Here is a 25,822-nt window from a genome sequence, read left to right on the forward strand (position 1 = left end):
TGACCTCGAAAACGTCATCAGGTCAAAGAAGGTTGCGAAATAGAATTCATAAGGCCAAGCGTCATGTCTGGAGGAAACCATCACTGCTCATGACCTGGCCAATACTATCCCTACAGTGAAGCATGGTGGTGGCAGCATCATGCTGTGGGGATGTTTTTCAGCAGCAGGAACTGGGAGACTAGTCAGGTTTGAGATGAATGCAGCAATGTACAGAGACATCCTTGATGAAAACCTGCTCTGGACCTCAGACTGGGGCGACCGTTCATCTTCCAACAGGACAACGACCCTAAGCACACAACCAAGATAAAGGAGAGGCTTGGGGACAACTCTGTGAATGTTCTTGAGTGGCACAGCCAGAGCCCAGACAACCCGGTTGAACATCTCTGGAGAGATCTGAAAATGGCTGTGCACTGATGCTCCTCATCCAACCTGATGGAGCTTGAGGTCCTGCAAAGAAGAATGGGAGAAACTGTCCAAAGATAGGTGTGCCAAGCTTGTAGCATCACTTACAGCCTCAAGTCTTTTTGAGTATGATCATCAGTATTCAGCAAAGGCTGTGAATACTTAGGCTACGTGTTATATTTTCGTTATTTATTTTTAATACATTTGCAAAAAATTCTGTTTTCGCTTTGTCATTATGGGGTATTGAGTGTAGATTGATGAGGGGAAAACGAATTTAAACCATTTTAGCATAAGGCTAACACAACTTCTTTACAGTTGTAAAATGCCTCTGTTGAAAGCGTTGCAAATGAATGCTGTTTTATGTGATTTTGCCCTGTAGTTTGCCCCGCCACACAGTTACCGTAGTAACGGCTGCTTCCGCTTAACTGTTTGGGCTAAAACCGGAAGTTTCTTATTCCATGGTTTGATCATGTTTGCTGTCGCGCGCTTCATCTTACTGACTGCTTTCACTAACAAGATGTATCCATGGATGCATGTCTAAAATATATTTTGAGTCATGCATATGGAATCTAAATGCACATGTTCCCTTTACTGTTTAAAACAATTACCTAGAGACTTAACTACACAAAGATCAACCGCAGTGTATCGGTAGCAGTGTATGAGTCGGATAGTGTTTCATGCAGTAAAGATGGAATACGAACGGACTAAAAGTTTAGGCGTAGCTCCGGTTATACAACATGGGTCAATAATTGTTGCGGACTGGCATCGGTGTCCCGACAGCAAAGAGTATTTCACCAAGATATTTCAGAAGAAAAGGCGCAAAACCTTTGGTAAGAACGCCACAGCCATTTTTTTTTAATCAAATATGACATTTACATTAAGTTACATAGAATAGCATATCACAGTATTAACCATCTTTCCCATGTCAAGGTCTCCTCGAAGCTCCTGTTATGCCTCCGCAAATACATGTAGACACCGTCCGCTACAAAATATTTCTTGCAGGGAAAAGCGGTGTTGGGAAAACTGCTCTTGCTGCCCGTCTAGGGGGGACAGACATTCCCAGCATGCACTATGAAACTACAGGTGAAACTAAATGTTTTGCTATTATAGGAGGTAACAGTTGGGCTTTATGAAAGGCAGGATGTTAATGTGTTTATCATTGATTAAACTCAGTAGGCTAGCCACACTAACTCATTGGTATAGCTTGTCATATCACATCTCCAAGAATTCATGCAGCTATGACTCATGTGTTGAAAACTTCAAGGCTCATAGGAGTACAGATTAACCTAGGTCTTAATTGATTTAGGGTCCACTGAAGAGTAGGGTCTCTCACACTTAAGTTAGTTCACTGTGTTTGCCATAGGTATCGAGACAACAGCTGTGTTCTGGCCAGTGAAACTGAAGGAGAATGGCCGGGTTCTCTTCTTCAAGTACCTCTTTTGGGATTGCGGGGAGAATGCACTTCGCAGATTTGATCACTTGTTACCGGTACAAATGACATATTTGGTTCACTGTTGTATATGGCACCATACACTTATTTGTAGTGGTAGAAAGCTTTCTGAAATAACTGTGAGAAATGAAAGGCAGTGGCCATTTGATGTAATACTCAACGTCTGTGTAGTGTGAATAGGCATATATTTCAGTTTTAGGTGGGTGTATGGTGCAGTTTGTTTTAATTATTTTTTTCTAAGGTTCTGGGGTTGTTTACATCTGGCCGAACAGTCACAGGACATTCTCAGTGTTAAACAGATTTTTACAGAAAAACAGAAACAACCGAATTCTACCTTTCTGTGTGTTTCGAGGGCCTAACTATGGTTTTGTTTGTTTTTCTCCTAGTCATGTAAGGAGCAGGTGGATGCCATCTTGTTTTTATTCTCTTTTACTGACCATGGCTCCTTTGAAGATTTATCAAATCAGATATCCAGAGTAACGGACCCTTCTGATAGAATCATAAAATTGGTGGTGGGTACCAAGTATCCTTTCTAAAATGTTGAACTGTATGCATTTATGCAAAAGTGATGGCTTGGGAAGTGCCTCTAAAGAGACAATATTTTAGTAATCTAGGCCCTGGTTATCTTTCTTCATCATATCTAGCATCTAAAAAAATGGAGGTATGATATGATCTTTTGTCTCTAGGTTATATATATATTGGTACAGACACCATGTGGTGGCTAGATGTGTTATATTGTGTTACTATAAAGTGGCTACATAGCTGTAGTTATGTGAGGGTTCATTTTCCTTAACACAGCAGGTTTGATTTGTTCATGCACACCGATGTGACAGAGAGGGAGATTGCCAGTTTCCAGGAGACATGGGGCTTGCCAGTGTTCCGTGTCGGAGGGGACGTTAATGGTGGACTGGGTGAGGTGGCCCCCCTCCTCAATGCTCTGGCTGAACACCTCTGGCACCAGGACTGTGTCGCCGCAAGCTGTGTCCCTCCTTCCTCTCAGGTCTAAGGCTGGGAACAGAGGATGGAATCTAGACACTCGTTCATCCCCGGGCTGGACATTATGTACAGCAGAAAGCCTTCTAATGACTTGTCTTGTATTTATTACAACATGATTATGTCAGTCTGACAAGTGCTGCAAATTAATTGAATGATGTATTTACTGAAATGAGTAAAAACTATTTTTAAATCAGAGCTATTGTTGATTATTTATTTAACATTCCATGTAAACGGCTGTGCAGGGTGATAAACATAGCAATATCATGGAGAAATACAGATTTCAATTGTACAAACAGACACTATAATAAGAGCTTGCACGTACTGTACTAGATGTTCAGCTTCTGGAGTAACACTGGGCATTTAATTATGCAGGAGTGTATATTTTCATAATTGTATTGCCACTACTATTGTGGAAAAAGTCAGAACTCAGTGTGAAATGTCAAACCTCAGATGGCCCCATTAGAATAAATATGCATGAAATGTATGAATAAGTGTACATTGGTTAAGACTATACCATGACTAGGTTGCTGGACGATTGTGTTATTTCCAGTTTACACAGACATAAAATAAGTTTATAGCATGTGTGATGTGCCCAACTACAAATAAAGTTTTAAAGTGCATGCCAATTCAAACCAAGTTTAGTCCAGATTTCATGAAGTACTGCTTAAATGGGTTTCAGATATGAATTGAACCAAAGGAAATTGCATATAAATACCAGCAAAATGTATGAACATTTGGATGTAGAACAAGACAAAGGCTGAGGGCTATGGGAAACGGATCAGTAGGTCTTGATGGATCTAGAAGCAGATTAGCTGTCAGTTGGGTGCCTGCGCGCTTTGACAATCAGGGCACCATTATCTGCCAGAGTTGACGTTATAGAGATGGGATCCACATCTAACGGCAGCTGGAACTTGTGGGTGAAATTGTTTAAGACCGTGCCATCTTCCCTGACCTGTTAAATGAAAAGGAGTGTGAAGAAGGTAGGCAGAAAAGGGAGAGAAACACAGAGGTGTGTTTAAAGAAAACTACCATTTTAAATGACCAATCATATGGACAGTTCCCTCTTACCTTCTCAGCTTTGACCTCAATGAGGTTATTTGAAGAGGTGACTATGATCTCCTCAGGTGAAAACTCACTGACATCCACTGTCAACAGGTACATGTTTCCGACTGTCTGGATTTTACCCTGAAGGAGAGCAGCAGATAGCAATGGAGAGTCTCTTTAGACTTAATTCTGTGAATGTACCCCCCCCCCCCCCCCCAGAAATGCTGCTCAATGAAGACATCCCTAGTTCCAGGTGAAGAGCTACTTACACAGTTGAAGTCTCCTAGTGAATCCTCGTTGGCCATCATATTTATTTTTTAATAATCCACTTGAAAATACCTCAGACAGTGAAGTATGCGGATAAAAAAAGCCAAGTTAGAGCAGAAAAAGAGCCCACATCTCCATAGTCCCAATAAGACCTATTTAACATATGGCCAGTGCAGATTATGAAGTGTGCGGTTCCTCTGGCCACAGCACACTCTCAGGGCCAAGTAAGTCTTTTATACCAGCGTCCCTTTTATGGTGTGACAATGAGGAGTGTTTTGCAGAATGATAACTATGTGCAGTATTTATCGTAAGCCAGAGAGGATACGCCTCCCCTCCCAATCCATCCATCCATTTATCTATCAGTCTATCTATCTGTCTGTCTTGTACCATACCTGACTGCAAGGATTCCCATCTCTTATGAGCCAATCATTCCATCGGAACTTGTATGACAATGAATATCAACTCTCTGAAGACAAAAAAAGATGGGCCATGAAGCGAGGATTGAACTAAACATGCCCTTGACGCACTCAACGCACTGACGATTGCTTTATAAATGTGGAAATGTTAATCATAGAGAGGCTGACACCGAAGAGGGGTAAGGAGAGTCAGTCCCTGCAAATATAGCTGTGAGGTAGAGAGAAGGTGTGGTATTTCGGACCACAGCACTATTGTCGTTACTTTAAACTACATCGCTGGACAAGTGACGGACAGGCAAATAATACATTTTATTTTACGACTGTTTAATTGTGCCACTGTGACATACTCTCTCGACTATAAAAACCCGACGTTGTTATTTATAATAATCAATTTGCAGTTTAGAGCCATCTAAATTGAAGGACCCATTAAATGTTATCATCCCGTCCACACGGGGGCAATGGCGTTTCAAAAATGTTGATGTACAGTACAAAAGCGCAAATGCACTGAAGAAGCAAGTGTAGATGGCTGTTGCCAGAGTCGAAATAGTGCTCTTTAAATGTACACTCAGCTCGTCAGCTTGGTTAACGTGTAGGCTACTGCAGTTACTTACGAGACAATCTGGCCACGACTATGTAAATACATATTTCGCGATGAAGGTGAGTGACACGTCATGGCGCATACTATCTACACTTGCCTGTCCATTATGTTCACTGGCATCAATGTATGTCAGTGTCAGATTTTTGTAGGGCCACACTTCCACCTTACATTTGCCCAGACAGTGAGATCAAACGAACAGCTCTCTTTAACCTCTGCCTAGTCCACACACCTTCTTCCTGGCCTATCCTGAACGCAGGACAGTGTCCTCTGTCTGTTTAATGTGCCCTGTGGTTTCAAGTAGTCAATTATTACTCAGAGAGCACACAAATCAGCATTTGCTGCTTCGGGGCCTGCTGCAGCCAGTTATCACTTAAAGAGCGTTTCAGAGAGAAACAGATTTACTTTCAGCCAGGGTGCCCAGGTAAGTTGGTGGAATGACATTCTTTGGTTATAGTGTATGATAAATAGTCTCAGCTTTGGATATATTTAGCAGTTAACTTACTGGTTGGCTGTCAATCAAAGTCTGTCCTCAAAGTTTGACTGGCAATTACATTTCAGAGGTATATGGACCTTATAGTATGGTGGATGACCTTCAGACCTTAACTTTACCCAGTGTAAATATTAATTGTGATGTAGTTGTATCTGGTTCAAATCCTAGAGGTTATATGAAAGGTAAACCCCGAAAAGCAAAAATGAGAGAAAATGAGAATAGAGTACATGTTTTTTTTTCTAAAGGTATCTCTAGTCTTTTGTGATTTAAATTTAGTGATGAGTGTGCGCATTCTTTCTCTTACAAGGGTAATAACCAGCAAAGCTCCTTCTTCTGCAAGTGCCTCCTAACTGGTCAATGGCTCGGGTGCTGTCCTTGTCTCGGTGCGTGAGTGTGCAACAGCCTCTGCGGCTGGCTGTCCGGAGCATGTCACTGGAACAGCGAGCACGGGAGGTCTTTGCTGCCGCTGTGGAGGCTGTGCAGCCGGACCGGGTGGTGAGGCAGTGCCTGGAGCGAAGTGGCAACCAACTGAAAGTGGGCGGTCAAAGCTTCAAGCTTCATCACAACATACATCTTGTGGGTTTCGGAAAGGCTGTGCTTGGCATGGCAGCAGAGGCAGAGCGAATTGTGGGAGAACACCTGGTCAGAGGGGTGATTAGCGTCCCGTATGGCATTCAGGAGACCCTGAAACAGCACGGTAAAGAGTGAGTGTTAGTTATTTTTATACAGCTGTGACCCACGAAGTAATGGTAAATGCATTTTTAAAGCGCAAATGAATAATTGGTTTTGATATTCTCGGTGCAGTCATTTATATGGGCGCTGAACTAAACTTACGAGATCGTTCATAGATATGGTTTTGAAGCTGTTCCTCAGGTTCCTGTCTCGTCTCTAGACAGATGCTGCTGTCAAATGGGAGCCGAATCACAGTGATGGAGGGGGCCAAGCACAACCTGCCTGATGCAGATGCCCAGCGGGCTGCTGAGAGCATTCGGCAGCTGGCTAGTTCTTTGTCAGACAGTGACCTTCTGCTGGTGCTCATATCAGGTACGTCTCCAATGTTTAGATGAGCTATTACATTTTCTGGAGAGGTACAGGCAGGGGTTAAATTGGCCCGGGGCTGTCTGGGGCCCCATCACTTTCCCTCTGCAAGATCATTGGGGGATGCTCAACCTCACCATCCATCTAAATCATTTTCATTCCACACCTATGTTCAACCCATACACAACAGTCCTCCCATTTATCATTTTGTATATACAGTATATGACAAAATGTGGCCTAAACCGAAATATCTTAAGTGACAATACACCGTTAATCAGTACATCATCAAACAGTATCAAGTTGGCAACATTTCTTTAAAAAAAAAAGTTTTTTGTAAAGATCGAAGTAAGCAAATAATCTAAGGATGTGCATTATATGTTGAAAATTTCAACTGAAAAAAAAGAACAGAATATCTGTATAGCCTCTAGGTATAGGCCTTTTATTTGCTTTAGTTGTTGGTGTTAACATTTGTGTGACTTGTTTTTGTGTTATTGTTTACATATTAATTATAATAATCATGTTTGCATTTTATTCTTTTTTTATTCGGTTTATTCAGAATGAGATTCACTTGAATGTGCAGATGGCTATGTTACGTTGAGTTAATTAAAGAAGCATTTTAAATTCTATATTATTGGCATAACCCAGCATTTGAATACAATACACATGCCTAATCATCATATGAAGGTACTCACTAGGCTAATACTCTTATGAGATACATTTTTACTTTTACTCAAGTCATTATTTTGATGGGTAGCCTACTTTTACCTTTACCTGAGTCAATATTTTTATAAAGTAACAATACTTTTACTTCAGTAAAGGTTTTGCTCACTCTACCCACCTATGCCAGGATGAAAGATATTATGCATTTGTTTGTTGTGAAAGCAGACCATGTGTTTTACCTCTGATTAGAAAAGTGTGCTTGATGGATAGAGACGCGTCAGTTTTTGCTCTGTGTTTTACCACAAAATTGGTTTCAGTGGAAAAAAAGAACGGGTGATTGGCTTGATTATTGAGGATATTACACTCGCGTTGTGTGGTGGTCTAACCTACTGCCTTCAGATCAGCTGTAGCTGATACGTGACGATTTTACTAAATGCTATTTAACAAGACCTTCTTGAGATAAGATAGCTAATTGTTACTGTAACAAGCGTAAGTTGAGCGTGGGTTGAGTAGAATATGAATATTACAGCATGGTTAGGTAATTCCAAGGTTAGGTAAATCATTAATGTCATCATGAGTAATAATATAAAAGGACGTACATTAACTCCCATTTAATGTTAATATTACAATGACGTCCATGCCTATTAATGTGCTCTCCTCCATTAGTGGTAGCCTAACACCACCATTCCTATTGTTGACATGCACAGGACAGCACAAAACGTTTTGCACACTGCCACACTTGCAGGGTGTTATATTTTGAGGTCACCATTTGTGTGGCTATAAGATTGAGGGCGCTCACCCTGGAACGCTGTGTGTGCAGGTGGTGGATCTGCTCTCCTGCCAGCTCCTGTGCCTCCCATATCTCTACAAGAGAAACAGGATGTGACCCGGCAACTGGCCGCTGCTGGAGCTACCATCCAGGAACTGAACACAGTGAGACGTTCCCTCTCCCTGCTCAAGGGGGGAGGCCTCGCTGCCTGTTCTCAGCCTGCACAGGTAAAAGCACAGCATAGCACAGACACAGCTTTTCACTGCTGCAGCACCAGACAGCAAACACTTCAGCACGATTGGCCTCCCCTTCCTTTAAGGGTCAGAGGCAAGTGCCTGTTGTTTAAGAGTCTAAAAATAGTAAAGATTGAATAATTAAGATTGAAGAACATTTTCAGGTTAAAAGTATGTTGAAGGGATATATTAGATTAGTGCTTTTTCAGTCTCAATTTCAACATCCATTCAACTTGTGTTTGTATGCCAAGTCAAGTTTTCAACTTGTATTACATAACATAACCTTTCTCCACAGCTAGTGTCCCTGATTTTGTCTGATGTAATCGGTGACCCTATAGACCTGATAGCCAGTGGTCCCACGGTGCAGTGTGAGATGTGGCCTGAGCAGGTGTGGGCTATTCTAGAGCGATACCGCCTCTCCTCCTCCCTCCCTGCGTCCGTGACAGAGGTCCTAAGGCAGGCCGGCTCCCAGACAGCCAGGCTTGGTGCCACTGGCTCTGCTGATGAAACCCGTGTCCTTAATGCAGTTATTGGCTCTAATGGCATTGCGCTGGAGCGGGCAGGGCGTCGCGCACGGGAGCTGGGACTGCGGCCGTTGGTGCTTTCACCTGGAGTCTGTGGGGATGTGCGGTCCGTAGCTCGCTTCTATGGCCTGCTGGCACGCTTTGCTTGCACCCCAGTCACTCCTGGCCAGTCTGTGCCGCTGCCTGAGCTGGCTGACCAGGTGCTCCAGCTGGGTCCAGAGGTGGGTGTGGAGAGCTGGGACATCATGCGCACGCTCAAGGTCCTGGAGGACAGCCGGGATGAGACCTGGGGTGCCACCTGCCTCCTGGCCGGAGGAGAACCCACAGTGCAGCTAACAGGAAAGGGCCGTGGTGGCCGCAACCAGGAGCTGGCCCTACGTACAGGGCTGGAGCTGGGAGAAGGGCTGGGCGCTGGTGGAGGCCAGGGGCCGGTGTTCCTCAGTGGCGGTACCGATGGACAGGATGGACCCACCGAGGCAGCAGGTGCAGTCACAGATGGCGGTCTGGCAGCGGAGGCACAGGGGCAGGGCCTGCAGACCGACAGCTTCCTGGCCAACAACGACTCCTTTACCTTCTTTTCGCGTCTAATGCAGGGCAAGCGACTGCTCACGCCAGGACTGACTGGCACCAATGTGATGGATGTACATGTGATGCTGCTGCCCCCACCACCCACCTACACAAAATCGCACTGACACACATACATTACATAACAGTTGTAGGCTGAAAAGAAGGTGTAGTTTGACTTGTCCATGATCATGTCATGTGCACTGAAGAGCTGAGTAACTCTTCAGGCCGCTCTTTTACTGCTAGATTTGGTCGATCAGTCAAACTCAATCAGTAAACTTGAGTTAAGATTAAACATTTCAATGAGATTCTGATTAAGATTAGCCATTTTAATTAATCCTGAAAATCAAACCCCTGACAAAGTACTCCTACACCTACTATTTGTATGTCCTCTGTTCTGCTGAGACTTGCTTTTGTTTACATTAGAATTCCTTAGCCAAAATCACATTTCTAATTTAAGATCTAACTGCTAATGTGCTTCATGATTAAATTTAAAATGACACACTCACATTTGCATCCGAAAATGTAGACCATGATTTTATTTGATATTTCCATATATGGTCACGAGGTCTTAGATTTAGGTAAAAATAATCAAAGTCAGTAAACTGACTAGTTTTTGTAATTATCCTTATACATTTATGGTTTTAATTCAATACACTAATATGATTTGTAAAAAAATGACACATTTCAAGAGCCGTTTAGTTTATGTGGTCCTGAAAAGCTGGTCAGAATTACTGCATGTCCTACTATAGCAATGTACCCCTGAGAAGTAACATTGTAACACAATGTGACCACAAAGTCTAAATTCTGCTTCTGCATATTAAAAGGCACCCCTTTATAGGACACTTTCCACAGGTTTTATAGATCATTTCCCAGCCCACACTTCCAGACAGACTGAACGCTTTTATTGTCTTTCCAGCAGACAGCACCAAGGCAAGCATACCATAACGTCCACCTGAATGCTCATTGTGACTTCCTATGCTTCCTGATCTAATAAAATTAAATACAATAGGTTGTTGAAGGGAGTGGTCATTTAGTTTGTCGGTTCGTGTTTACTAAAATAGCTTAGGCAGTGTTGTTCAATGGCCAAAATAATACATGTATAATAGTCCACGCGCCACTTTCATTTCAATTTAATTGCCACTATGTCAGATATGACAGGGATACACACGACTTGGCAGTTTCATTGGCTGTTGCATTTCCTTCCATTTCTTTTTGTTTACTGCACCCACTTCCCTTTCCATAGGATTCTTGTCGAGGTGGTTTTCAAAGAAAGATCAGGCATGGAGAATCTGTCCACTGATTTCCCTGCTGGAGAATCGGTCAGCCTTTACTCTCAACCACTGATGTTCGGAACTACATGTTCAATTAAGTATAAGAGAGCCCAATATACTTTGCCAGCCTTGTTTTGAACGGACATACAACTTCATTTTCACTTCTCAGCATCCTGTTAATGCTGCCAAAGTCTTCCTGCAGGCAAACCACGTAGCCTCTTCAAAGAAAAGTGGCTCAAGATCCCGATTCTGGGGCTTCGGTTCAAGAAGCCTTGCAGGTCATCACTTACTCGCGATGAGTCTTCAGAGCATCTCCCGATGCACTCTCCCTAACAGAAAAAAGAGGAAGGATGACGAGCGTTAAGTCTTCAGTGTTCATCAAACGAGATGGTCACCCCACAGCCTGGCAATGGCAATTAAATGGCATCAGGTACAAGATAAGAGATTGACAACAAACGTGATTGATAATCAAATAACTAGAACGTTCCATGTAAAGTTATCTGGCATTTACTCATTTATCATGATCACCTACCAACCACTTAAGTGAGGTGCAGTATCAGGTGTGCCTCCGTTTTGTCCACCCGTACCTAGGGAGCACAAAAACAAGATGATAAATGGAGACGTTTCACCATCATTTAACAGGCAAGTTAATTCTACGTGAAGTACTCGAGTTTAGGTCGTTCTACGACACCGTAACATAGGTCTAAAAAACGAAGTGATGTCGCTTGTAACGTAATTTTCACACAAACAATATAAAAAAACGGAAGACAATCGAGAGCAAGACTAGCATGAACTCTAATTCGTCTGTTTAGCATTCAATGAATGGGATCGTTGTTTCTTCAAGTTGCAAACTAAGCTTATTAACGTCATCTTAACGTGGTAGGTAGCTGGCTAACTAGCTTATCAGATCTGACGTTAGTTTAGACATAGGCAGACATTATCGTTAGCAGTTCTCTGTTAGCCAGCTAAGCCAATGTTAAAGATCAAGTTGTTGTCCATATTTAGAAATATAGCTCTTAAACTCTCACCTTGTCGATAATACATGTCGTTGACGGTATTTCCATATACCTTCCAAGCGAAATGGATAGCAATAAGGCTCAGAACAAGCCAACTAAACAATATTTTGAACACAGCGACTCTCATGTCATTTGCCGTCCAGTCATCCACAAATTCAGACAGAAATGACACCAAGCCCTCAACCATTCGAGATAAAAACTCAAAATCCCACGGGTCCTCCATTCTAGTAGTCGTTTTCTTACCTAATTTAAATACGATATTTTAGCAACGAAAAGCTGTCAAACATACACAACTGATAATGTAACATATTTCACTATAGCCAGCATTGGCAGCTGGTTAGCTAGCTCTTGTCAACAACGCAGTTAAGGACGATTCTTTCATCATCAGCAGATTCGCCAATTACAGAGGGAAAGTAATCGAGCCCCCCCTGGTGGTAGCTTTGTGAAATGAATGGGATTCTTTACAGCCAGTGTTGCTGCTGCGTTACCTGTTGATTTTCATTTCAGAAAGCTGATAAATGGAGACGTGTCATGCTAAAACTGGTCAATTTGCTGGTCTTCACTTTTCAACGACGATATCAAACTGTGTATTGACTGCCACTCTCATTAAAGGCAAACTTAATGCAGAAACAGTAGTGGCAGCACAGTAGTCTGTAGTAGTGGATCTGCTGTACATGCGTGCGTGCTTTGTAATGTGCTCTGCGGAATATATATCCGTATGGAAGCTAATTACGGGGCATAATTGGTATCTTTATGTGGGACATATTGGATGAGTATAGCCTCGATCCACTTCCAGACAAACAAGCTCAATTTATTGGGAATCTCTCAATAACCACTGCTCTCGAAGAAAAAAACCGTGTTGAACTGTTTTTTTTTTAACCACCAGAGGTCGCCAGATATTTAGTTGTCTCTTGACTACAATTCCAGAGACACGGATTCAAACCCAGAGGGTTTGTACATTAGACCTGAATTAATACAACCACACCACTGCTAGTTAACTTCCAAAAAGTGACACATCCGTTTAAGTATAGATAACTACAGATAACACAAATACACACATAAAACGGTCATATTTGTGTAAAATCTTGTGATATTCTTTTATTCCTTTCCTGCCGTTGTCTCTGCCTTCAGCTTGTCAACAAATACACGTGTACACTATCCATTAGGGGGTCTCCCAGCACGACTTGTATTTATGACAGAGGTGTTAAAGTGAGCTACACTCCGCAACTTTAGGGGGAGCTCAGTAGAAGAAAAATACCAATTCTCCCAGAATAGGGCTCTAGGTACATATTTTTTCACTAATTCTGTACTTTCAAATGTTTTACTTTGCTTCAACTTAGAGTATATTTGAATCCACCTTTCAGATAACTATTAATCATCTTGTAATATATAGGGCATTTATTTATTTATGATTCAATGAAAATGTGTGGAAAATACATAGTTACAATATATGTATACTTTATTTAGAATGTCATACCCACACATTCCGATTGAATTATAAAAATATATCCTATATATTATAAGTGTATTAACAGTTATCTAAGAAGTGGATTTAAATATACTCCAAGCTGAAACAAAGCACAGTTTTTAAAAGTACAGAACTAGTGTGAAAAAGATGTACGTATATTTGGTGTCTCAAAATAGTAGAGTCAAGTACACTAAGTTGTATATCTTTATTAGCACTACTGACATATTAGTATACTAAGTACGTGAGGACTCGAAAATAGCACACTTTTAGTATACTGTATAATCATGAGTGCATGCAAGTACACTAAGTAAACTTACATTAAGGGGACTTAACTTTGTTATCTGGGCTGTTTTATTAGGGTGCCCTGTTATTATTCTTTGAGCACACTCCTTTAATGATCTAGTATAATTATCATGTCAAACTTCTCACAAGTTACCCAGGTAAAAAAATGAAATAAATAAATATTAATATGCAAAATGTATTCTAAATTACAACATAAGATTTACAGGAGTTTATGGATGGAAAGACAATTTTCTTTCTGAAAAGCAGCAAGAAATATGTCACCCTAGTGTAATTCACATTTATTAAACATGCTAGATGTTATTTATAAATGTCTTAAAATGAATTTCAGAGGATGAAATGTTATGCTGCTATTATCAAAATATTTCTTCAAGTTCAGTTTAAATAGTGTTTCCCCCTTTATCCACACTGATATCACATTGTCAGTTGAATGACAATGCTCCTGCCGTTTGATGTTTTTAGAGATGGAGACTGTCAATGCCTTGGTTGAAGCTCTAGAAGAGGAACCCTCCATCATATTGCAAAGGGAATTCTCAGCATTCAGAAACAGGAAGTGCACCTTCCCTCTGATGATAAGCTGGAGGCCATCAGAGCAGGGTTCTCCCACCTGGCCGGTACTCCTGCCTTATTCCATGAGTTTTGGAGTACTGCCTGTGGCAAAATGCAAGTCCACTCAATGTTTTCTTAAGAACCAGGATACCTATGTGTTTTGTTCCCCAAGTGTGTTTTGGCAGTTCGTTTCTTATGGTAATGTTAATAAAGCAAGTCTATCTGAACTTGATTGAACTGAGAGAGAGAGCGGGTGAGAAAATCCTTCACTTGACCATCAGGTTTTTTTCAGACCCTTGAGGCCATTTACATGAAGTAGAAAAAAGCGCCCTAAAATGGACATTTCTGCATAATCTCAACATATTAAGAAACAGACTGCTGTAATCACTGAGCATCTGCCGGACATCAATGAAAGAGGGTTTTCCAATTAAGATAAAGGGGAGCACTCAGGGACCAACAGACATACAGCTGACCTAACTGTGTGATTTTAGTTTACTTACTTAAACTATGAATATAGCACAGGTCTGTCCAAATTATGGGCTTTTTGTCAAGGGTGGACTGCAGAAAAGTGTCTGAGCAAAAGTCTAACCTTGTTTAGTATTCTTCTGATTGTCTGCAGTGACTTGTCTGGGAATTCCCTGCCCCTTCACTGCATTTCATTTGCTCAGTTAGTCTGGCAAACTACTCATCAGCGATCCACTTCACTCACGTAATTGGACACGCCTTTAACCAATCAGACCAACGATACTATACAACGATACAACGATCGGTAATAAAGCAAACACATATTTTTTTCTGTATGAATTGTTCCAGGGCAAGTTTCTGTTCTGTTTTCAAAGAAAACTTGCCTTATCGAAGTTTTGCGGTGCTTCGACGGCCACCATGTCCAATGTTTAAAAACTCTGCTTGCAGTAGATTTTGTAACGTAGCCGTGGTAAGTTTAAATCCGTCAATGGCGCGCCAGGTAGCCAAAAGCCAGTTTGTGATTGGCTCCAAGGATTCTGGAAATCTTGAAATGAACGGCTATCCAAAGTTGGCCAGACCCAGTGCAGAGGCAAAATCAATTTGGCCGGAAGAAGTGGGGCGGGACTTCCCAGACTATGCAGTGACACTAAACCTCAATTCTGACAGTAAAGAATCATGCATACATATTATACATTCAAAAAGAGGATATGTTCCCAAAAATAAAAGCTTAAGGTTTAAGCTGATTGTCTGAGCGTCGTCTGTCTCGTTTTTTTTGTGACAATGACAAATAAAGTATTTTGAACTTTAAAGCTTAACTTAACTTTAAAACGTAACTGAATGTCACTGAACAGTAGCACCTCACATTCAGACCAGCTGCCTCTTCTTATTTACTGTAGATCAGTAGTACCTTTGAAGTCATGATTAAGCAGCAAGATTTGTGAGAATACAGGAAATCTCTGGCACACCACTAAGGAAGGGGTTCTGCAAGATGCCCTATTTTAGTTGTTTTGTTGCACATTTTCTACACAAATGTAAAGGTGTTGTAAATGTGACACATGCACATGTATTAATGCATGTCAGGTAATATAATTGATTCATCTACTTAATTTATTTAATTCCATAATTTTACAGTTTTGCAAACATTTTATAAATAGCTATGGTATCCCTATGGTATTGTTGTTGTTTTTTTTAACACAAAGGGTGTGAATGATAAGGCCACACTAGTCTGTATTTCCATTCTATGCCGTGGTATAGATCAATAAAGTGATACCGTCTGACATTTTCTGTGAAACAATATATCATAGAAACCCGCTATAACCAGATCATATTTTCCACTTCAATGGTGTGGGTGGGGAAAGAGGTCATAGAAGGCATGTAACTGAAATAGTGTCACCGCGGCATCACGGCAGGTACGCCTTCCGCTCCGGTCTCCCCAGGGTCTGTTGTCTTGTGGACTTGGATTCAGTGTTCGCTGCAATGATGCTCTGTAGGGGTCTCCACTTGATCCATGCGCTCTCCTGGCTACTTGTGATGAGTACACAGCGCGTTACATCCGATTGTGGTCCAGGTGAAGTATCAGTAGTGTTTCAATTTACATTTTCTCCTAAGATGTGTCCCAAGCTTCCCAAAGCGTATTGTTTCTTTCTGTGTCTTTAACATATATTAATCTTGATATAATCGTATACTTTTCTACAGAACATATATTATAAACTATTGAACTGTTACAAAAATGAAATGCTAAATGTTAATTATTGTTATTCCAGGTTACAAAAACTCTAAATCTGGATGTGAGCCCTGTCCAGACGGTGAATACAATCCTAATTTTAGTTCATCATCACTCTGTAAAATTTGTGATCAATGTGGAGAAGGTAAGTCCACTATCCGTAATCTTTGCAAATATCTGTAAATCACTCATTATTTGTCAGTGTGTTAGCATTGCATTTTATTTTTATCTAATTTAGCCATTGTACTCGAAATGCCAAGTTTTTAGTATTAAATTTGATGATGATCATATTTTGAATAATGGTAGAGCAGTTGTGGGTTTTACGGTATACCCAACTTATCCTTGTCATTTCTTCAGAAAGCATTCGACGTTCACTGCAATCTCTGCCATTCCACGCTCTTCTTCTTTTTGTCCTCCTCACACAATCTTTTTACTTTCCTTTTATGTGTGATCTCAGGAACCACAGAAACGTCTCCTTGCACAAAGGAAAGTAATGTTGTATGCATCTGCCGTGAAGGATTTACTCCTCGCCGTGGTCATCGAACTGCATGTAATTGTGTCAAAGGCTCGGGGGTTGATTCTACAGGTGAGAGATAGATGTTTCATCTGGGATAGATGAATCTCCACACTCTGTGTTTTTTGTATGTTTTGACCTGAAGGTTGGAAACATTGCACTTACATTTTTGTGAATTTTGTCAAACATTCTCCCTTTACCGTTGAGCACCTGGTCACAACTTTTCCAAATGTAATATACAAATGTCCTATTATTTATTACAGGGAAATGTGTGAAATGTGAAGATGGCTTCTTCAACAATGTAGCTGATGCAAAGTCAACCTGTCAAAAACAGAAAGAGTAGGTTTTCTTTCTATCTGTTATTCTATTTCATTTTGGAAGACCAAACAGTCATCTGATACGGCTTTTCCCATCACTTTCCCATCAGTTGTGGGCTGAATGGTGTTAAGGTCCCAGGCAGTGCTACCTATGATGTCACTTGTTACACTGCCACAGAAGTGAGTTCGGGGCGGACACCTCCGGTCACTGCCTCATCCTCAAGTCCCACACTGAAGAAGACTACCTCGGCCATCACCTTGGCAACAGCTGCTTCAATAAATCGATTGCTCATTCACATAGTCAACTCTTCTACTCCTCCTTCTTGGGTCACCACCCAGTCAAAAGCTACCCCAGCACCGGCTTCACACTATTATAATGGTAACTTGAACTGCTTCTCTGTTGCCAGTGCATTTGCAATTCCCACTTATGCAACATGGATTCAAAAAAAAAAAAATCTTTATTTGCAGGGATGGTTGCACTCCTCATCACTTCGTTTTTCCTCCTGATCCTCTGTTTTACATTGATTGTCAAGTTGGCTGCTGGTCTGTGTCTCAACCGATTTAAGAAACAGATCGTCCGAGCAGGTATGAGTATAGTGCATGCTTGAGGAGTATGTGCTGTTCAGTTGCATGGTTCTTCTGTTCCATCTTTTGCCATGTTTTGCTTGTGTTACCCTTCACTTCACTGCTGCCCACGAGGCTGCAAGCATCCTTTACTGGAAACTCAACTGTCAAAATATTACTATACATTTGAAAATGGGGAGAGGTTTAGCCATGCAGATGAATACATCAAACAATGTTCCATTGGTCTTGCGGTCTCTAAAGGTCATTGAGTGTCTGGGGCCTTCCTCTTTCTATCCCTATGTCTCACGTCACTCTCGTCTCCCTGGTCATTTCAGACACTGTGTGCAGGAAGCCGGTGGAGGAGAGCGGGTATAAGAGCAGCTCCTCCTTGGTCAGCTCCACCGACTCATCGCAGACATTTGAGGATGTGTAGGCATCATGGAAGCACATTGGCCCTTATGATGTATGATGTATGATGTCTAAATAAGGAGAGTGATTTGGTTCTTGACTGTCTGCTGCATACTCTGTTTGGATTGGTGTTATGAATGAAATTGGTGAGCAAAAACACTCTGTAGAAACTGAGACCACAAGAGTGGTGTTATCTCCGTGGTCCCCCTGTGAAACAAAACAGTGACAGAAAACCAAACAAACTACTACAGAGGGCGTGACCTGTTTTGTATACTTTAGACATGCATCCTTTTGATAATTTAATTAATTTCAATGTAGATTACATTGTCCGTAGAGTGGGATCACAATGTGGGATCACAATGATCTAGGGAAGCGTAAGATCTGTAGATCTATAGCATCTGCTACTGCATTTTTGATTAAGTCAGTTTTTTTTACTGTACACTTAAATGCAATAATCACTTTAAAAACAATTTTCTGGAAGAATACCAGCACATGGGCTTTTAACACATTTCTGAGATTTATTACAGGTTGTTATTAGTTAACTTTACCTACCTGTGCTTGTATAATCTTGAGTATTTTTCATAAATACTCAAATCCTATTTTTTTTAAATGATTGAAGTGATGTATGGCTCTCTTGTGATGAGCCTTATCACTTAAAATATGTAATAGTCGAATTTTGTCAGCGTTCCTTCATGTTTATGACTAAATTGTGGTCTATCCATTTTGTTATTTGTCAATCCCAACCTATTTATGTAAATGTGAATTCTAGTAAATGCCTATAGGGAAAAACCTTCATGTTACTAACTCCACATATGACAACACATTGTGTGTGTGCAGTGGAACGCCACTACACATGAGGTCAGGCAGTTTGGTACAACATGTTCTCTAAACAAAGAACACTGCCTTCGCTGGGCCCCACTCAATGTGGGTGCAGCATTTAGGTAGCAGAGAGAGATAGAGAGAGACAGAGAGAGAGAGAGACAAAAAGCAGAGAGAGATTCTCAACTCTCGGTTAATAACGGGGAGTTTCCCCTCCCTCAGGAAACAACCATGGCGGCACTCTCTCTCTCCTACCTTGCTGTTCTGCGAAACCATGTCGACACCTGAGAACAAGAACTGTGACCAAACAGAAAGAACTGCATCGGAATAGAGACTCTGTTGTTGACTTTGTCATGTACATTCTGTCTCACTATTTCCCCTATGGACGGGGTGTCTAAGTTTCTTTCACTGGAGAGACAATTCTGTAGTATCTATTGCTGTCTCTGCATTTCAGGCATTTAAAAAGGTTGCTTCTAAAGTTGTTCTTCTTGCTTTTTACCTTTATTTTGGAGAGATCTGTACTCTAGTGCCCTGTGTCAGATGATTTATTGGATTTCTGTAAACAGCTGTTTTTGCTGCAACATTGTCAACTTCAATTAAAAATGTATACAAAATGAAAACAAAACTACCAATTAATCAGTTTGTAATTTAGACAAAAAAACAACACAGTAATAGTAGTGGTAATTCAGTACAACTGTACACGACTAAATGAGCAACATTTGTTAAAGATGTCTCACTCATTACTGGGCTAATCTTGTGTTATACAGTATGTTCTTCAAATGCCACACATTGTCTCCCTCTACAGGCCAATGCTGAACTCATCACTCTTGGCAGAACATTAAGCTCTCAGCCACGTAATATAATGCATGTGATGGGTTGGGCAGAGAAAAAAAAAAAGGTTAATGGAGAAACGGCTTGTTTTTCAAATGCCTTGCACACAATTTTCAAATACTCCACATTGATTTAATAAAAAAGACACAGTTCATTTCTCATGTATGCCATCACTGCATGAATAACTGTGATGCAGCCCTTCTCCGTATTAATACACATTGAGATGTTAAGTCACTTGTACTTTCCTTGCTAATATGGTCATGGTGAAATTTTCAACATGTAATTCACCAGAAAACACTTTAGATTAATTAGAGTATTTTTAGTAGAACTTAATGTGTGCTCAAGTATGCGCTTGAACATTTCCATGTATTCTTCAAATAACTAAAATGCTGCATAGAATCTTTTCTGCTCTTCAAAGAAAAAACATGTTTCTTTTTACATGCATGCATGCATCTATTTTCTGAGACAAAATGGTTACATCTGAAAGTTGCTTTTAAAAACCGTCACCCTGTGACATTTCTGTAGGTGTTCCTCTAAATGATTTTTTTTAAAAAAAAAATTCTCAGACACCGCCACAACCTACCTCACATGCATACGCTTGCACAAGCCATCAGTTTCACAGGAAGCCTGGTTGTGGTGTGTGCATTTACTCTGAAAATCCATCTAAGCTTCTTCTCAGTTTACATAATCTTTCATAGAGTTCTTCCTTACCCAAAAGCCTTTCAGAACTGAGTCATCATTCTGGGGACGTGTGAATGCAAATCTGTGCTACTTTACCTTGTTTGTTCTCAGTTGTCATAAAGGCTTGATACATTATCTTTTCCTAAATTAATTATTATTCAAACTCCAAAATGACTTATTGGCTGCAAATGAACCAAATGGAGGAATTATAGAGTTTGTATGGTGCTGAGCAGCCCTGGCAAACAACTAGAACAGTACAGCTGGCACTGATGACAATCTTGCTGACATCCTGTGAGATCTGTTCTTGATTCTTTTTTAATGGGGGATTCATACCCTGGACTCAGAATCACAAGTCAACAGTCTGGGCGGCTAGTGGGCACAACAGATTCATGGGTACCATGTGAAGTCACCGAGCTTAAGCGCACATATATATATATATATATATTTATATATATATACACACACATACATGTTTCTCAGCATTAGGCCATATACCGAATGGCCATTTATAATGGATAATAACATGAGTGGGTTATACTACACAATGCAATAAAGAAACAGTTCTTATTTAGGTTAATATACATTATTTGAATGCATCCTCCCCTCATGTCTTTTATAATGAAAACATAAATGCTATAAATCCTTTGCTAAATAAACTAAGATCGAAATTACAGATATATATATTCAATATTAGTATAAGAGGGACAGTAGAACCCTCGTAATCGGGTCAGGTAGTGCAGAAAAAGGGAATGATGAGGCAGTACGAGTGACTTAATGTCACCTCCGAATCAGCTTTCTCCTGATGCTAAAGCGAGTCCATAGCACTCTTTGTAATGGTGGAGCCAAAAGGCAAACGGAGGTTTCTGAACGGTTTTATTTTTTAGCTCCCTTTGACAGGAAAATGCGAACAATACAACACACTGGTTAACTTAAGCAGTAGCACCCAAATCGGGCACAAATATGGTGGCAGGCTTTTCGGAGTGTGGTGAGATTCCTTTGAATGAAAAGTGCTTTAAAAATAAAATGAATTATTATTATTATTATTATCTTTGGAACCCATGAATACGTCTACATACCCTTCTCTTGACTGTGAGGATGTTCTTAAAACTACCTACCTTAATTAAGAAAACAGCATTGTCACTTCAAATTAGATCCAAGTTCAAATATTTAAGCTGCTTAAGGTCAGCTTGGGCGCAAATGGGTATTCAAATTGACAATTACCCCAAGCATACTTTCAAAGTTGTGGACAACAAAGTCAATGTATTGGAGTGGCTATCATCAAAGCTCTGACCTCAATCCTATAGAACAGGGATTTTCAACTAGAGGTCCACGGCCCCCTGGTGGTCCGCCACAGCATTGCAGGGGGTCTGCGACATGAGCCTATGTTGATCAGTTCAACATTCACTTTTTTTTTTATTTTTATAAATATACCTGGGCCCATAGACATATTTATGTCAATCTAAATAGTCTGAATAGCCAAGTCGCATTGGCAAAAATACTGATGTAGACCCATATTCAGCGAAGAAACTGACAAGTGCTATAGGCGGAATATGTGTGCGGGGGAGGGGGCGTGGCGGTGGCGGTTACAAACATGAAAGAAGGGTACGGCACTGTAAAAAAAAAAAATGGGAATCAAAACACATCAGTGGGCCTCAGATTATTTTCTAGTCAGAATGGTGGTCCCTGGGACAAAACCAGTTGAAATGCTATAGGAACTGAAACTACATAACTGAAAAGGCGTGTGCAAGCAGGGAGGCTTACAAACCAGTCAGGGATATGACCACCTATACGCACATGCTGGCCTGACCAACCCATTCACACTACAATCACTACACTACAATCACTAGGGTCTGGAATCTAAAAATGGTTTTGCGAATGAATGCTGAAATTAATCAAATTATATTGAATATGACTCAAGCAGCTAGCAGCTTGATCTCCAAAGCAGCCCACAGAGGCTGAAATCACACAGCTAAAAAGATACAACCGCAAAATCAAACAATCAGCCAAAACTTTTCTACCTTAACCATCCATTTGCATTTTCCCGCTGAGTTAACCTTGTGAATAAGACCATTTTCTTACACCCTACGCAACTTATTGTGAAAATGCATCCCCTCCTGTCAAAAACATCCCACTGCTCTCTGCTAGTTCAAAAGACTGGATTGATATTTCAATTCCTCTTTTCTAGCAAAAACTGAGCTGAGATGACGCACATGCTACTCACATGCATCAACAATAGATCAAGTATGTCAAGTTAATCTAAAATAAACGCCCTCAAAAACCCCAACAGCGGTAACCATGCAGAGGGAAATCCATTATTTTACAGCACAAAACCTTTAATGCACAAGATGCCGGTCCTTCACCAAATCCCCCATATAGTTAGCGTCATTTTTGTCAAGTTGAGACCACAGACTCGTCACAATGGTGAGATAAATGTCATCAGTCAACACCCCCGTGCCATGTGGGAAGAACCACTCCTGCAAACAATCTGACGTGAAACACTGAAACACGTCACAAAACTGTGGTCTGTCAGAAGACGTATAGGACCCCTACTGATTCAGTTTCAGTTCTGTCAATGACACTGCCAAACTCAAATGTCAACGTGAAATGATAAAGTCTTTTCTGTAAATTAAACTTTAAAAGAAGACAACCTATAACCATTGGTCTGAGACTAAAAGCTTAATCACAAATGTGACACTGATGAGATAATGATTAGGCTACATATATTCTGGTAAATTAAAGTCATGATAAAATCAGTATATAAGTCATTGCACCTAGGGAGCATAGTTAAATTGGTATTGGTATTGCATCATGTAACTTTGGACATACTTGTATGTCACGTGTAAACTGTTTTTGGAAAGTTGTGTCGCTGGTTTTCGACATAATAATCCCTGCCAATGTTATTTATGAAAGGATTCAACATAGGCTGTAACCTTATTGGAGTCATCCCTGTCAAACAGAGATTTGTAGTTTTTCCAGATGTCCAAGGTCAACAACCTGCCCTGTCTAAGGCTAGCAAGGTCCAGCAGACACTTTTATACAAAACGACTTTCAAGGGCATCCTGCAATGACTGGTAATTGAACCACGGTCAGCCACTAAATACTGTACCACTAGTACCTCGATTACAATATTATATTATATTTATATATCATGTGTGTATGTTCGTGCAAGATGGCATAACTAGTATTTGTAAACTGTAAAATTTGGTGTTTACTTTTTTTTTAATGAATTCTCATATTGGTAGTATACCCTACAGAGTCAGATCTTCATATACCATAAGTGTATCTAACAGTGTATACTTTGTTGTGCACTTTGCTTTTTCCTGTATTTTAGAAACAAATAATCTGTGAGGTCAGGAACCGCTATCTCTCTCAGTGCTGCTGATGCAAGTGGGCATGTGTGTGTGTCTGTGTTTGTGTGTGTCTGCGAGTGTGTGAGGAAGTGAGTATGATGCTGACCACATGCAACGTCATAATGGAACATGCTTTAAAACCAAAACAGGCAGGAGGAGCAGTAACGAAGTTCTAGACTGAACTCAATTGTGCGCAGTGAGATAAAATGGACTGTGCCAAATTACAGGTCAAACTTACTCTGTGTATCTGGATATTTGTGTGGACTTTGATACTTGATTGTATTGGAGGACTGTCTGTGAAATGCCCAGAAGGTAAAACATGACACTTGTGATTTCTTTTTACGAAAGCATTTACTGTCACCATATATATTTTTAAGGGTTTATGACTGCATGATATAGTATTTTAACCCTTAAAAGTCATCATGTATAATGTACAGGTTCCACTTGGGAGGTAGTCTACTGTAACAATTGTGCTAGGAAAAACTCAAACTATGGCATTGTCCTTCTTTTCACAGGTCAGCATGCTGTAAGTAACACGGGAGAGTGTCAGCCCTGTCGTCCGCCAAACCATTTCTTAGAATTTGGCTACTGCCATAAGTGTCGAACTTGTGAACATGGTATGTATCTCATGGCTCACAAACTGGCTTTCTGAAACTTTTCAATCAAAGTGGACCTTGCCTACCTCCACAAGACATTTTCCTTAGTCTCAGAGAAGACTGTCTCAAGGATAAACATGTCTATCAGCTACTGTTATCAAACTTTAACACAGATAAAGTGGGGGTTACAATTTGTTATACAAAGTATTTTTGAATGCATTCATTAACTATTTGGCTGACATGGGGACCCATGCTGAAAATTGAGAGCTGATGCATGCACTCTTCCATTGCACAGAGGTCACAAAAAAATGCACGTCAACCTCTAACGGAGAATGCGCTTGCCGACCTGGCTTTGATTGCACCAGCCTAGACTGTGAGACGTGCGTGAAGCTCCCACACTGTGGGAAAGGAACACAACTCATAAAGAGAGGTGAGGCCTCAACCCTTGTAATAAAAATAATTAATACACTTGTAATAAAAAAAGGCTTTTGCCATGAAGTACACACATAAAAATACAGGGGACTGAGTGTTTAATCTATGTCCAAACAAGAGAAAGCAGGCAAGTGTGTCTTTGTTTTGAGTTTATTGGAATTGAATAGTTATAATTTATACACCCTACATTTACAGTATGTTGGACCAGATGCTGGTGAATGATGCTGTTACTTTATGATCAGACATCTGACAAAATAATGACAATTGACAATTTAAACATGTGTTAAGTAAGTAAATCTGATTCATTTTAGGCAAAGTCTAGGTGAAGCTCTATACACTGCAGCCTTTCTGTGGCTATGACCTAGCAGACTGTCTATACACTATATTATGTTCTTTTTAAGGTAAGCCCAAGGCCTGCATAGTCCATCACAGCGTAATTTAAAGTCAGCTTAATCCTATAAGCAGGAATCCCATTTTTTCTGGATATTTGGAACATAATAGCATGATTTAGCATAAGATTCAGGCAGCAATGAAAAAAGGCAGAGGCCTCAGTGTGGTATTTAAACACAAGTAACTGAACCACATCCTGGCTTCACTTGAAGATTGTTATCATGGCTGGATGTGCCATTTCACTGTTGGCTTTCACCATGGCAATGGAGGTAATTATACAAGCATCGAAATGGGTTGTTGGTGGACATGGATGACATGATGACGACAATGACAAAAACTACTCCATGTAGCCCGTTAGTTGTATACTTGAATGCAATCTAAAATGGGCAAGGGAAAAAATTAAACTTCTACCAAATAGGTTATCTGTCAGTGAGGGAAAACTGGTGGAAGAGAGGTTTTATATTGAAGGTAAGGTGATTCCTTCTATTATAGAAATACCTGTGAAGTGTTTACACAGGTGGTAGAATTCCACAATGAGTGACAAAGGTCAGGTTTCAGAGCATAAAACATTAATTGTATCAGTGCTACTGATAAGACCTAACATTGTGGTGCTTGCAGTTTAGGCTTTTGCCATGTGTAAGGTGGTCTTTGACTGTGTATGAAGATGCTATTTC

General features: G+C 40.6%; 3 protein-coding genes across 3 annotated transcripts; 2 read left to right on the plus strand and 1 right to left on the minus strand.

Moving 5' to 3' along the window:
- Positions 1-1,060: 1,060 nt before the first annotated feature.
- cplane2 (ciliogenesis and planar polarity effector 2) lies at positions 1,061-2,858 on the plus strand (the record flags this gene model as incomplete). The annotated part of the gene is made up of 5 exons (XM_080846392.1): positions 1,061-1,232; positions 1,333-1,485; positions 1,766-1,890; positions 2,239-2,375; positions 2,654-2,858. 5 exons carry the CDS (start codon positions 1,061-1,063, stop codon positions 2,856-2,858), a joined length of 792 nt encoding a protein of 263 aa, XP_080702518.1.
- Positions 2,859-5,102: 2,244 nt separating this feature from the next.
- Positions 5,103-9,873, plus strand: glyctk (glycerate kinase). Its single transcript, XM_080846395.1, has 5 exons — positions 5,103-5,232; positions 5,971-6,367; positions 6,556-6,707; positions 8,182-8,357; positions 8,659-9,873. The coding sequence occupies exons 2-5, from the start codon at positions 6,021-6,023 to the stop codon at positions 9,577-9,579; spliced, it is 1,596 nt and encodes a 531-aa protein (XP_080702521.1). The 5' UTR covers positions 5,103-5,232; positions 5,971-6,020; the 3' UTR covers positions 9,580-9,873.
- A 94-nt stretch (positions 9,874-9,967) lies between these two features.
- On the minus strand, positions 9,968-12,079 carry tcta (T cell leukemia translocation altered). Its single transcript, XM_080846394.1, has 3 exons — positions 11,754-12,079; positions 11,258-11,312; positions 9,968-11,054 (listed from the first exon to the last, which is right to left on the minus strand). The coding sequence occupies exons 1-3, from the start codon at positions 11,962-11,964 to the stop codon at positions 11,012-11,014; spliced, it is 309 nt and encodes a 102-aa protein (XP_080702520.1). The 5' UTR covers positions 11,965-12,079; the 3' UTR covers positions 9,968-11,011.
- Between the last annotated feature and the right edge of the window lie 13,743 nt (positions 12,080-25,822).

This window comes from Sprattus sprattus (assembly GCF_963457725.1).
Source record: "Sprattus sprattus genome assembly, chromosome: 10".
Classification (NCBI taxonomy): domain Eukaryota; kingdom Metazoa; phylum Chordata; class Actinopteri; order Clupeiformes; family Clupeidae; genus Sprattus; species Sprattus sprattus.

Bases quoted from the DNA above. Each gene is read 5' to 3' on its own strand.
- glyctk (XM_080846395.1), top strand. From the start codon at position 6,021: ATGGCTCGGGTGCTGTCCTTGTCTCGGTGCGTGAGTGTGCAACAGCCT. The intron at 6,368-6,555 runs GTGAGTGTTAGT...TCTCGTCTCTAG, and splicing joins CTGAAACAGCACGGTAAAGA to ACAGATGCTGCTGTCAAATG. The intron at 6,708-8,181 runs GTACGTCTCCAA...CTGTGTGTGCAG, and splicing joins TCTGCTGGTGCTCATATCAG to GTGGTGGATCTGCTCTCCTG.
- tcta (XM_080846394.1), bottom strand. From the start codon at position 11,964: ATGGAGGACCCGTGGGATTTTGAGTTTTTATCTCGAATGGTTGAGGGC. The intron at 11,313-11,753 runs GTGAGAGTTTAA...TGTGCTCCCTAG, and splicing joins CGACATGTATTATCGACAAG to GTACGGGTGGACAAAACGGA. The intron at 11,055-11,257 runs GTAGGTGATCAT...TTTTTCTGTTAG, and splicing joins GCACCTCACTTAAGTGGTTG to GGAGAGTGCATCGGGAGATG.